Source organism: Ictalurus furcatus, chromosome 10, assembly GCF_023375685.1.
Source record: "Ictalurus furcatus strain D&B chromosome 10, Billie_1.0, whole genome shotgun sequence".
Lineage (NCBI taxonomy): Eukaryota > Metazoa > Chordata > Actinopteri > Siluriformes > Ictaluridae > Ictalurus > Ictalurus furcatus.
The window spans coordinates 26,262,601-26,277,334 of record NC_071264.1 but is presented as its reverse complement, the minus strand read 5'-3'; the positions used below and the strand labels follow the sequence as shown (position 1 = coordinate 26,277,334).

The following is a 14,734-nucleotide window of genomic DNA, read 5'->3' as shown; positions in this document are numbered from 1 at the left end:
GAAGGCGTATGCTGATTTTAAAATTTGCCAGACTGTAGGGGTAGTACATTGTTATGTAGTGTTTAATGAAATAGTTTCGTGTTATTCTGCACTAGCCTTGGTGAGCAAGCAAAAATAATCTCCTCAGGCTTTGCATTCATGTGACGCTCGTTTACTCAAGTTTTTCGTTTGGACCTGCCTGAAGGTGTTCTGTACCTTTTTACCTGTCTGAAGGTATTTTGTATCTTTCTACCTCTCTGAAGGCGTTTTGGACCCGTGTACCTCTCTGAAGGTGTTTTGGACCCGTGTACCTCTCTGAAGACCCGTGTACCTCTCTGAAGGTGTTTTGGACCCGTGTACCTCTCTGAAGACCCGTGTACCTCTCTGAAGGTGTTTTGGACCCGTGTACCTCTCTGAAGGTGTCTTGTATCCGACTGAAGGTGTTTTGGACCCGTGTACCTCTCTGAAGGTGTCTTGTATCCGACTGAAGGTGTTCTGTACCTTTTGTACCTGCCTGAAGATGTTTACTACCTGCCTAAAGGTGTTTTGTTCCCTTGTGAAAATGTTGTACCTGTCTGAAGGTATTTTGCTAAAGCACTTGCCAAGCATTGATCTGGAACATCTACAGTAAATATTTCAGTCATGAGAATTCATGGATTGTTTGCTATGCAGTCCAGCTTGTGTTTGAGGGGAAAAATTCTTCCGCGTTCTTTGTTTGTTTTGTGGTGTTGTGTTGAAAGAGTAGTGGCGATTTGTACAGATAAGGACAATACCATGACAAAACCATTATCTTTAACCCGGTCACATGACCCGACGAAGCTGCCAGGAAGTGGCCGATGGTTTCATTATGTAATCTGTTGTTTCATTGAATCGGTTTCTGCGATTTTTGGTTTCTACATTAAAATCAATCAATAAATAAATGAAATAAAATAAAAAAGTGTGAGGGCAAAGGTGAGGGAACACCTGTTTCTAATGTGAGTGATGACGGGAATGAACTTGTGGACATTCCACAAAATGAAATGCAACTATAAATGCATTTATTGAAAAGTGTAATAGTTGGCAGATCGCTGTGGTATAAGAGGAATAGGACACTAAAGGATGTGCGATTATAGGTAATAATCTGTGTATTTTTTCGAACCGTTCCACTCCTCGCACACACCATCCTCTAAATCTCGTGCTATTAAGCTTTAAGCAGAACGCAGACCATCTGCTCAGCTTGGAGGTGTTCAAATCCTCTGAGAGTTCAGCGCTAATACTCGGTGTACAGTCTGGTTCGATCACTGTGCAGTCACTGATAGAATAAAAACTTGGCTGTGTGCAGCTCTCTTTCTGCATTGATCAGGGTTCATTAGTGTGTGCTGTGACAGTGAGACTCGTCCTCGCAGGAGGGAAGACACCCGGGATGTGACCGTGAGACTCGTCCTCGCAGGAGGGAAGACGCCCGGGATGTGACCGTGAGACGCGTCCTGGCAGGAGGGAAGACGCCCGGGATGTGACCGTGAGACGCGTCCTGGCAGGAGGGAAGACGCCCGGGATGTGACCGTGAGACGCGTCCTGGCAGGAGGGAAGACGCCCGGGATGTGACCGTGAGACGCGTCCTGGCAGGAGGGAAGACGCCCGGGATGTGACCGTGAGACGCGTCCTGGCAGGAGGGAAGACGCCCGGGATGTGACAGTGAGACACGTCCTGGCAGGAGGGAAGACACCCGGGATGCAACGTGGTATCAGACCTGAACTGGCCTCTGCTCTGTTAGTCTTCTTTGGTGTCGTTTCCTGTTATGGATTTTAAATCGCTTTCAGTGCTGCTCGACTTTATAGCATGTAAGATGGCATCGATACATGAAGTATAATACGTAACGAATAAAAAGCCGCTTTTCCAACGAAATTACCCAGAACAATTAGTCCCAGGAACTTTTTTTCGAGGGACCATTTGATTCCTCCAGACCTTTGTTGTCTGCGTTTCCATTGACGTATAAAGTACCATGAAGATTGGGGAAATTAGCCCGATGACATATGACTGCGCGTGACAAGCCCTTGGAGAGGATATGAAGCCTCGAAGTATGCTTCAATCAAACTGAATATTGACGCATAATAAGTAAGCAGATTTTAATGATGTAATAATGTAAAATGTTTACTCGGGCCATAAAAACACATAGCAGGCTCGGACTGGAACACAAACCGTTCAACAGTAACAAAAGAGTTTGCTGTAACCGAACTGGTTGAGAAGTGGTTAGTATTCAGCGTTCTCACGGTCAAGGCCCGGGTTCGATTCCCAGTCACAGAATGAAATTAAATAAATGTAAATCTTTGGATGAAGGTTCATGTTTTAAAAACAAACGGTCTATTTTCTGGACTCTGATAACAACGCTGCAACAAGAAGAAGCATGGAGGGGATTCGAGCCATGCTGCTGTTGATAGAAAACGCTGGAAAAGAGACGAGTAGTGGTAGCAAAGCGAATTCTCAATGCTCGTAACACTAGACTTAAAGTAAACGAACGGACTTTACTGCTGAGACGAACACGCGCGCGCACGAGCTTCTCTCTGCACGGGTTTCCTGTGTGAATGACGCCCAGCTCGCTTAACACGCTTCATACTTTTAAGAGTACTTTTTCATTGCAGGTCGCAGTGTCCAGTTCCCGCTGTATTTGATCTTCGGCATAAATACTTAATGAGGCCTGAACCTCGTCATCGGTCGTACTTTTTAGGAAACTCCATTGTGTTCATTTGAATTGCAATAAACAACTGTTTAAAAAAAATTATTTCAAAATGGGGGTTGAAAAAACCAAAAATACACTCAACCAATCAGCATGTTCAGTGCCCAAGTCCCACCCCCAAAGTTCCTGGCTTTTGAAAAAGTACCAAAAGGGACTTTGCAAGCGGCTAAATATTTTACCCAGAACTTAATTTAGACCCTGGTCCCTGCGGTGGAAACGCACAGAGTACCTTCAAAAGTCTCTGGTTCCTGGGGGAAAGTTCCTGCTGTGGAAAAGCAGCAAAACACGATGTATATAACATTTATAAATAGGATTATTACCTATAACAGCACATCCTTAAGTGTTCTATTCCTCTTGTACCACAGTGATTTGCCAACTAGTACACTTTTCTTTTCGTTATAGGATGACACAGTGTTTTTCGACCATTTATAGTTGCACGTAATTTTGTGGAACGTCCACAAGACAAGTTTAGTTCCTGTTGTCTCTCATTATAAACAGGCGTTCCCTCACCAGTGCCCCTCTCTCTCGCTCTCTCTCTCTCTCTCTCGAAAGTAATAAGAGCTTGTCGGGTTCCTTAAACAACGGGAATTGCAAAAGTTGTCTGTCCTGAGCTCTTTCCCATGGAGGAAAACATTTTCTGACCGTTACAAAGCGCCGACACTGGAGACTCCTTCCATAAACGTTCCATAAAGTCCCTGATATGCTTCAGCATCTCGATGAATACGCGTTTCTCTTTGTAAAATAGCAACACACTTCTTTAAAATCTGGCTCATTGCTAGTCATTGATTACATAGATGCCGTGAAGGAGCCGTTACTATAGAAACCATAAGGAACACATTTTAAGCATCGCAAGCATCTGGGTCTCCTTTCATGCTGATTTGTATAAATGCTCCATTATGTCATTTTTGCTTCATTTCTTATCAGCTCTCCAGACACGTGAACGTTGATAGGAATAGCTTTTGAAGTCTTTGTATATGTGAGTGTGTGATGTGCCCCCGCCCCTCCCCACACACACACACACACATCTGCGCTTTGTACACCTGAACCCTTTGGCTCGACTCCAGCCTCAGCTGAATCTCCATCGTTCCTGTGATGAGAGACGGACGACACAGAACACACACACACACACACACACGGCCATGCTGACTTAACGAGAGTAAATAAACCGAGCTCGGCCCTCCAGAGGCATGAATGAGGCTCTCTATTAGAGCACCATTTGCGTTACGAAGTCGATTTATTTCCCCACGTTGAGCCGTTGTTTGAAAAGGAGCTCATCTCCATGTTCGCAGGCGCGTTTCTCAAAATGACACATCTGGTTTACTGAAACAATAAAACACCTGTTTTGAATTCATTTCTATGTGGATGACGAGTTATTGAGGGATTTAGGAGTTTGTGGTGTTGTCATTGTTGACACTGCTTCACTTTGTAGTGAACAGTAACCCGTAGAGCCGGTTCAGCCTTTATTAAGAGGCACGGCTGTGAATTGGTTTATTGTGCGTGTGTCTTGAAGGAGAAGGCAGCTGCTTATCTTGGCAGCCGGCTGATTTGCCGTGTTGTGTTCAGAGCAGATAGTAAACCAGTGTCTGCTTAAAGCCAGGATCTGCCCATTGTGTGTGTGTGTGTGTGTGTGGGGGGGGGGGGGTTGATAGTCTGTTTTTAGAAGTTTATTTTAATCTTTTACAAAGCCTGCCAGTTTATAATTATTACCTTACTGACAGTTATAAATGAAACATGAAGTAGGAAGCGGTTGAATGATTAACGTGAAGTGGCGTAGTCGAGGAGGTGAAACTCTGCCTTTAGGCCATTTTACTCCTGTAAATTCATTTGGTCACGGAGACTCACTGGGCGAACGGTCAGAAATGGTCAGATGTTCAGTGCTGATTGTTTCACGTCAGTCTACAGACCAATAAAAAAAGATTCCATGATGCTCGAGGACGTCACGCACCGAGCGCCGCATGTGCAGCGTGGACGTGTGTTAGCACTCGCTGTTGAGATGAGACGTGATGAGACGTTAGATGTGTGTCCAGCTGTACAGAATACAAACAGAGCAGACTGTGTTGCTTTCAGAATAATAAAGTTGATTTGTTTATTAATATCTGTAAAAGTGACGTTTTCCAGCAGATTATTATTTTAAAAAAAAAAACATTTTATAGTAGAAACTTTGAAAGAGTTTGCAACTTTTACATTATTTATTTTACACTGTAAGGTAAATAATTTTAAATGAATTCATCGTTATAAACAAAGCACACGCTTCAACTTTTGGGATTGATTTGAAATTGAAATTATTCTAAATTTAAAGGATATATAAGTATGATGGAAAAATAAACAAAAAAGTTCAGGTGGAGAAATGTTTGTATGAAAAATAAACCATTAACATTGTTAGTGTAGCTGCGATTCTGATTCCCGATTCACGATACTTCCATTTAAAAATATCGTGATTAAACGCTTTTGTCGTCCAGAACCATTAACCAAAATAAAAGACCACGCATTTCCACCATTTCTTATCTGTTTTACTTCTACAAACAAAAAAACTAAAGAAAAATGTGGATTAGTGGATGGGGAATAAAAAAAAAAAAAGCAGAGACTGTGTCAGCCTCAAACCACACCCCTGCAACACTACCCATAATTCAGTGCACCTAAACATGAGCCCTTTAGTCTCGAGCACTAGTGTACTCCGAGGTTGCAGGTCGTGGTAACAGTATATTTCAGAGATGAACGTCACAAGAGAACATGGCAAAGTAATATCATGTGCCTTAAAATCTTCCAGTCCTGTGTTTATTGCTGTCTCACGGTAAACTTCCTGTAAATCATAATCATAATTCTTGGGTTTGATTTATTTATTTTGCAGTTGTGATGTCTTGAAGCATTCTCTGGGCCTTTTCTGAAGCACACACACGCTGAGAGCTGATGGGCCGCACAGCTCCAACATGAGCATTCGCGATGTTGGCGGGCGGCGCCGCTGCTTCGAGGATGCCGAGCTCTCGCTGCGCGTCTACCCCGGGGCAATCGCCGTGGGCACCATCTACTGCCCCATCTTGGCCCGCAAGAGAACGACGGCCGCCGAGGTCATCGAGCAGGTGATCGCTCGTCTGCGGCTGGACCGCACCAAATGCTACGTGCTGGCCGAGGTGAAGGAGTTCGGCGGCGAGGAATGGATCCTGAACCCGAGCGACTGCCCGGCTCAGCGCATGATGCTGTGGCCCCGTGCTGCGCTGGAGAACCGCTCGGGAAGCGAGGACTACCGCTTCCTGCTGCGCGAGAAGAACGTGGACGGTTCCATCCACTACGGCAACGTGGCCATGTGGCTGCAGTTGACGGAGGAGCGGCGGCGCATGGTGGAACGCGGACTGCTGCCTCCGCCACAGCTCCAGGACCACGACGACCTCTGCAAGCTGCCTGACCTGAGCGAGAAGACGCTGCTGGAGAACCTGCGCGTCCGCTTCAGGCAGGAGAAGATCTACACGTACGTGGGCAGCATCCTCGTCGCCATCAACCCCTTCAAGTTCCTGCCCATCTACAACCCCAAATACGTCAAGTTGTACGACAACCACCAGCTCGGGAAGCTGGAGCCGCACATCTACGCCGTGGCCGACGTGGCCTACCACGCCATGCTGAAACGAAAGCGCAACCAGTGCATCGTCATCTCCGGAGAGAGCGGCTCAGGGAAGACGCAGAGCACCAACTTCCTCATCCATCATCTGACGGCTCTCAGTCAGAAGGGCTTCGCTAGTGGGGTGGAGCAGATCATTCTCGGAGCTGGGCCGGTGCTGGAGGTAAGAGCAGGATGTTTGTGACCTAGCTGTCTTTTTTTTCTTCATGTCTCGTGGTGTGTTTACCGAGCTCACCATGTTCTACACGAGTTGAACATCTACATGGTGCGAGTTCAAGGCTGCACATTTAAGCATACTTTTTATGTATAACGAATGCGATTGACTACTTGCAGTTGAATTTTCATATGGTCGACTTTTTCATGTAAAAGGCAGTCGATTGATATTTTTCCCACGCTTACCTGGCACCAGTAATACGAACTTATGTCAAGAACGTCGCTAACAAATACGACACAGCGCCAGTTTAAATCAGGACCCACACAGCGTGAAGCCTGAGTGCTGGAACACCTCCGGCGATTAACCTGCTTTGTCATAAAACTAATGTTTAATCTTTGAGGTTAATCACCAACTCCTCAGCGCTGTCAAGTGCTTTTCGAGTGCAGAGAACCGGCTTTAATTGTTTGCACAGCGAGATTGTGTATCTGTGCTTTTACCAGTTAATGTGGCATGTGAAGGGTGTAACGCAGAGGTTACAGTTTCACAGGTAGCGCTGGCTATTTTCACTCACACAGCAGGTGACTGATTAGTCACTCCGCCCTGCCAAAGTCTACATGGTATGCTGATTATCTCATAGTGCAGGACCGACCGACAAAGACCTGTCAGAAGCAAGTCATTCTCAGGTGTGCACTTTTAATCTGTTCGGCTGAAGAAGGACCGGGTTTTGATACTCTTCTAAAGGACTGTTCGGATGGGATAGGATTTCCAGACATACATTGTATGGCCTAACATTTGTGGACGCATAACCGTCACACCCACATGTCCTTATTTAACGTCCCATTCTAGATTTAGTCCCCCTTTTGCTGTTATAATTAGCTCCACTCTTCTCGGAAGGATTTCCACTAGATTTTGGGGCGTGGCTGTGGGGACGTGTGCTCATTCAGCTACAAGAGCGTTAGTGAGATCAGGTACTGATGTTGGGATGTTGAGGAGGTCTGGGGGTGCAGCCGGGGTTCCAGTTCATCCCAAAGGTGCTCTGTGGGGTTTGAGGTCAGGGCTCTGTGCAGGACACTCGAGTTCTTCCACTCCAACCTTCTCAAACCATGTCTCCATGGAGCTCCTCGCTTTGTGCACAGGGGCGTCGTCATGCTGGAGCAGGTTTGGGCCTCTTAGTTCCAGTGAAGAGAGACAAAGACATTCTAAACAAATTGTGTTTCCAACTTTGTGGCAACAGTTTGGGGAAGAACCACATATCGGGTGTCCCAAACATTTTTTTGTCATACAGTGTATTTACAACCCCAATTCCAAAAAAGTTGGGACGCTGTGTGAGATGTAAATTAAAAACAGAATGCAGTGATTTGCAAATCTCATAAACCCGTATGTTATTCACAGTAGAACATAGAAAACAAGTGTACCATTTTAAGGAAAAAAGAAGGTGATTTTGCATTTCATGGCCGTAACACGCCTCAGAAAAGTTGAGACGCGGGGGGGGGGGGCAACAAAAGGGCTGGAAAACAGCTGGAGGAAGATTTTGCAACTAATTAGGTTAATTGGCAACAGGTGAGTAAGATGATTGGGTGTAAAAAGAGTATCTTAGAGAGGCAGAGTCTCTCAGAAGTAAAGATGGGATGGAATCTGGATGGAAGCAGATGTTGCTTTAAAACCTGTATATACCTTTCAGCATTGATGGAGCTTTTCCAGATGTGCAAGCTGCCCATTACACAGGTACTAATGCACAAAATACATTTAATTACATTTTACACAGCATCCCCAGTGTTTTTTGGAATCGGGTTTGTAGATTCATCAGTCATAAATCTGGAATAAAAGATATCAAGTGGTCATTTGGGAGCATCGTGTTACAGAGTCTGTGCTGTTCGTGTTTAGAAAACGAGTCGCTGAACTGCGACCATTTTGTTTCAAATGTTTATCTGCCCGGCTACGGAAATATTTATTTATTTATTTATTTATTTATTTATTTCCAAAGACTCGGTTCGGTCTACTGTAATACTTCACTAGGTTTGCATTCTGTTCACTATCCACCTGTTGTTGTTGTTGTTGTTGTTGTTTTAATCGTAAACATCTAAAATATCCTGTTCAGAGGGGATGGGCATCTCACTGCTGAGTAGTCACACTCTCTAACACTGATATGTTTATATGTGGAGCAGTTGTATTATGCTTTATATTTTTTTATTTTATTTTTTTTCTTCCAGTTGCACAAATGGTAAAGCCTGTAATTCAAGCACTTTGTCGTATCCAGATAACCCTGCTATTAAAGGGACACACCAATAGCTAGCCGCAGCAAATATCTTGCCTGACCGTGTGTGTGTGTGTTTGGCACAGTCCTGAAACGCTGGTAGTTTCTTTAACACTGTTTTTATTCCTATTTCCAAAGCCTTTCCTGGACCTGTGCCTGTTCAGTAGCTGTGATAATTCTGACTTTTCTGTGCTTTAGTGAGTCACAGCAATGAATCATAGTCCCTGATTCTTACTCCGTTACCTGGAGTTTTTTTGTGTGTGATTCAGTACTTGGCATGCATTTGTGCGGTGGAGGGTTTCATTTCTCATACCACGTACTCGTAACCGTGTTGTTACTGATAAGGAAGTGAGTAAGCAGTGAAAACATTTCACGAGTGGAACGCTGGTTTGTATTTATTATGTGCGAGCGAACCTGTAAGTGCTGGACTGCGTGCGTTGATCTCGGTTGCTGTTTTCACGTGAAAGTGGAAAATATCGCCACTGATTATTTGGGGGAGAGGCTGGTGAGTGAATGTTATATTGTTGTTTTTAATTAGTTTTAAAAAAAAGGTAATAATTGGGAAAATTGTGTGGTATAAAAACTTCAGGATGTGTCGATATAGGAAAAGAATCCACTTCGTGGTGGATAGGGTCACTCTGCGTCGCATCACGTCACTTTACACTAGCTCGTTGTTAATTATTTTTCTATAACAGCATGCTGACGATTGTTGTATTGCTTACTTCACATGGAAAGGAGGGTCTCTGAAATGTTTATTTTAATCGTTAAACATCTCCTCGGGTGTGTGCGTGTTTTAAAAGAACAGATGTTATCACTTGTATCTGAAAAATTTACTTTCAATTTTATTTGTATAGCACTTTTAACAGTGGACATTGTCTCAAAGCAGCTTTACAGAAATATATAAACACAGGATACAGATTTTAAGTGTGTGAATTTATCCCAATTGAGTGAGCCGGTGGAGACGGTGGCGAGGAAAAACTCCCTAAGATGTTATGAGGAAGAAACCTTGAGAGGATCCAGACTCGGACTCCACTTCTGTTGTATTCCCAGCACCTGGGAGGTTCCTTCCAGATCCATCTGAGGGTCAGGTGGGGTCACTGTGGCTCCATGGCTCATCATAGAGTCTTAACCCCTCCTGTGGTTGGTTTTAATGCTCTAGCGGATTTATTGCGAATTACTGTCAGTGCTGGGCGGGGCAGCATGGATCAGAGGATTTGCTGTACATGTAAAGAGGGTTGGCTTGGAATCAATCGATGCTAAAAGGTTCAGGAGGATCATTTGACCTAGGGAGTGGACGCAGTAATTTAATCGCAGTACTATATCAGGAGGAAGTCGAGACACTTGACAAGAACAGTCTTTTAACGTTCTCATTTATGAAAAATCCTCAGCCTCGATGGCATACTTAACATCATACTCGTACGACGATTTAACTGCTCACTGTAGCGTTCGCTTTGCAGACGCATTAGATGAGCTTTTTTATCTGGTCAGAAGAGTTCACGGTGTCTGAATTCCTCGTGTTCTTGGTGTGGCTGAAGACGGATCTTTTCTCTGGACAAAGACCACACAGCATACACACTGTACACACTGTGTATGGAGAACACAGGAGAAACTTGTGAGCATCGTTGAGCCGTTTTAAAAACCACGGAACAAGTTAGAAATTGGCGCAGAGCATTGTGACTCTCACATGATTCGGTGAATGGCCGGGTCACAAGCCTCTTTGTTTGCTTGTGTGGCTTTTCAAAATGGTATTAATAATAGGGCTGACTGTATAACCGTTCACACCATTCTTCGGAGCTAGGCATGGATGCTTTTGTGCGCTACATTGGGTTCTTGTAAATTGTGCTGTTCTGCTCGCAGCAGCATTACAAAGTAAATCCTGTTCTCTTTTCTTGGAGCGACTTATCTGGCATGCTGCTGTGAGACGAGCACACGGGGACGGAGACGAAGCCTGGCGCAGGACTAACCGGAGGAAGTCTGTTGTGGTGCTTGTAGTGTGTTTAGACACATTCAGTCCAGGGTGACTCTTATGTTCGTCTACACACGACCTCTTCTGTCATGCATGAATGAAGCGTAAACCCAGGAGAGATACGCTCAAACTTTTTATATTGTACCCGAGTAATAGAAGAGTAATACACGAAGCCAACCGACCGCATCCTTTCTAACTGTTGCATCACAGGGCAGCTTAACAATCTGAGGAAAGTGCTGTCTACCTTCTTCTAGATACATGTCCACACTGATGCACATGATTGGCTAGTGTCTCTGTGATTGACAGGGGTAGAGAGTATAGCATATACCCTCCCACCAAGGGTAAGGTGATCTAAGGACGGTATACTTTTCTGTCGCTGCACTCGGGAGCTGGTTTATTGTTTAAAAAACCAAAAAAACAAACGTAACCTACTTCACTGTTATTTCCTGCAACTTGATACCAAGATTTTCAGTGTTGGCTTGGCGATGTCAGAGATAAAATACTCAGGGTTTGCTATTATAGGAAAGTAATCACTGACTACGTTTACATGGAGAGCAGTGATATAATTATTGACTTTATTCTGAATAAGACAATACTATGATTTAAGGTGTTTACATGAGTGGCTTTTAGAATATTCCTTTCATGTTCCCGTGTTACACGTTATAGAACATAGATGGATTAACGGCACACGTCATTTACATCCCCGCGCCACGCCGTCCGACGGTCCCTCCAGAATTTCACATCTCCACATACAGTTCGTCTTCGTTGTGGTATCGTATACAGTTTTAGGAGTTATACGTGCAAATGGACGACTGCGTGAAACCATGGGCTGCGTTCCAAACCGCGTACTTACCTACTTAATAGTATATAGAGATGCATGTATTTCTCCTACTATATGGTATATAGAGATGCGTGTATTTCTCCTACTGTATGGTATGTAGAGATGCGTGTATTTCTCCTACTGTACAGTATGTAGAGATACATGTATTTCTCCTACTGTATGGTATGTAGAGATGCGTGTATTTCTCCTACTGTACGGTATGTAGAGATGCGTGTATTTCTCCTACTGTACGGTATGTAGAGATGCGTGTATTTCTCCTACTGTACGGTATGTAGAGATGCGTGTATTTCTCCTACTGTATGGTATGTAGAGATGCGTGTATTTCTCCTACTGTACGGTATGTAGAGATGCGTGTATTTCTCCTACTGTACGGTATGTAGAGAGACGTGTATTTCTCCTACTATATAGTAGGTAAGTTCGCAGTTTCGGACGCAGCCGTACTCTCTTGTTTGCCGTCAAACGGTTGAGCACTGCCGTGTGTGTACGTGTCCTGTTGCTAAATGCGGCGAAAACTCCCACACGACGTAAATAGTGTGATTAAGCTGTGTACATGTCTATAATGCACGTCGATAATGCGACTAAAACAGGAATACTCCACACGTCTTAATCCGATTTGTGTTTACTCTGAGTGTGATTTTAGTCGGATTAAGGCCATCAATAACCCCTGTTTACATGCTAGTTTCTTAATCAGAGTATCGTCTTTATCGGGTTAATTTCTGAATATTATTGTCCATGCAAACGTACTGAATGACAGGGTGGTGTGATGTGGCCTGATTTCAAAAGCAGAGTTACCGTTACCACCCGAAGTTGATTTATTTTCCAATAACACATCCTGAAGAGTTTTGAACCTCTATTATGACGACAATTTGTGAACGCCAACAATACTTACTTTTATCCGTTTTCAGTTGCATTTAATATTGTGGAACCTCCACAAAACAGTCGTTCCCTCACCAGCCTCTCTTCTCACCCCCCCCCCCCCCCCCCCCCCCCCCTTGCTGTCCAAGTCTATAAAACTTTCCCATGAAGGAAAACTTACAAAGGAATCTTGCAGTTTTAATCTTCGACCATTGCAAAGTGCTGACACTGGAGACTCCTTCCATAAATGCGAAATAAACGTCTCCTCAGAGAAACCGTAAGCTTCATAAGCTTCACTTTGGAATGACCGCACACATTTTGTTTCAGTTTATGTGGATCGTCTGCTATACAAGTCCCAGTTTAAGCTGTTTCTATAGAGTCCATAGCACATTTGAATACAAATCTGTGATTTTGAGTTACTGCCAGATGTTTGTCAACAGCTTTTGACCAATCAGATTCAACAGCACTGTAGTATAAAATACAGCAACACCGCAGTAAATAAACTGAACAAGCAGTTAAACTATGTTTGGTTGTTTTCATTTCACAAACATCCAGGCGTTGAGTAAATGGTAAATGGTCTGCACTTATATAGCAGTTTTTAACCTTAGCGGCTTCAGAGCGCTTTACGCTGGTTCTCATTCACCCATTCACACACACATTCACACACCAATGGTAGCAGAGCTGCCATGCAAGGTGCTAACTTGCCATCGGGAGCAGCGTGGGGTTCAGTGTCTTGCCCAAGGACAGTTTGGCATGTGGAGTCACGTGGGCCGGGAATCGAACCGCCAACCCTACGATTAGTGCACGACCCGCTCTACCACCTGAGCCACAGCCGCCCAATTAGAGGTATGAACAGAATGGATTTTGAGTGTTAATGATTATAAAATGAAACAAACATGGAGGTAAGAAGAGCTACTGTTTATTACATGTTCATGTCTCCTCTCTAGCGCAGTGATTCGGATTCAGGATAAGTAAATTATTTAGTCAGCTCATTTAGATCTGGTTTATTGTCTGTTTATCTGATGCTAGTTTGATCTTTTCGCTTCCTAATCTTGGATTTGATTTGCTGTTACAGATTTGATTGGATTCAGTTGCATCCTGTTGTTTTTTTAATTTAAGATAAGCCTAGGATTAGCGTGTGTTTTATTGCTGTGTTTTATGTGTATTGTAGCGATAAGGCTGTAATTAGTGCTTATCACAGCTGTTATAACGGGTGCTCGTCTCATCTTAAGAAGAAGAGGTTTGCAGACTCTTTAGTCAGTCCACGTGCAAAGCCCTCCTCCCTAAACAATCCCTTTATAAAGCTCTAAAGGACTTGTGTGCTTTTGGGAGTTCATGGTTCTGTCGTCATGTCTGAAAGCGTAATTAAAGGAAATGAAGCGACAACTCCCAGTACAGAGAGAGCAGTAGGTAGTGTGATGATGTAACGGGTACAGAACTCATGATGTGCTGTTTGGAGAGAATAAGATGTGGGGTTGGTTTTAATCTGTACACAGAATGCTAGATGGATGAATGAATGAATGGACACGTGATCTTGTTGTTTTTGAAAGCATGTGAAGTTTGCTCCAAATTCCTTCAATATGTCTTTGATATGAAGTGGTCTGTTAGTTTCCTGGTGTTGTTTTTAAAGGATATTGCAATATATTCAGGCACTAATCTAAGCCCCGGGCAGTTTTCTGCTCAATCAGATGTTCTTTTCAGTTTGTTTGGGTCGGTATGTTCCATTATAGGCTAAAGGACAGCCTTATCACAGAAACTAACGTTTATAAAGAAGCAGTTTCATAAAGTCCTGATAAGGAGTAATATGACTGAAATGGCGGCAGCAGCAGTTATCTTTTAAAGCTTCGAATTGATTGCTAGATCACATTAAAGGTGAAAAAATATTTATTTTGGTTTAATTTTTTTTTTTTAATCATACTAACCTGCAGTTTATTAGGGGTGTGTAAACTTATGTTCACTGTAGGTGGACAGACAGGCGGACAGACAAAGGTTGATTGCTATCAGATGGACGAACGGATGGATGTATTGATGGATGGATAGATGGTGTATTGATGGATGGATAGATGGATGTATTGATGGATGGATGGATAGATGTATTGATGGCTCTATAATGAATGGATGTATTGATGGATGGATAGATGTATTGATGGCTCTGTATTGATGGATGGATAGATAGATGTATTGATTAATGTATTGATGGATGGATGGATTGATGGATGGATAGATGTATCGATGGCTCTATAATGGATGGATGGATGGATGGATAGATAGATGTATTGTTGGATCTGTAATGGATAGATGACCGGATGGATGGATGTATTGGATGAATGGATGGGTAGATAAATGTATTGATGGATCTATA

General features: G+C 43.5%; 1 protein-coding gene across 6 annotated transcripts in view; it reads left to right on the top strand.

The window, feature by feature from the left end:
- Positions 1-14,734, top strand: part of myo9aa (myosin IXAa) — a 122,683-nt gene that overhangs the window by 25,723 nt on the left and 82,226 nt on the right. For all 6 annotated transcript variants that reach the window (XM_053634978.1, XM_053634977.1, XM_053634981.1 and 3 more), the window contains exon 2: positions 5,541-6,465. In XM_053634978.1, the coding sequence (XP_053490953.1) occupies positions 5,620-6,465 (846 nt within the window). In that variant the 5' untranslated portion in view covers positions 5,541-5,619. The remainder of the gene's footprint in view (positions 1-5,540; positions 6,466-14,734) is intronic.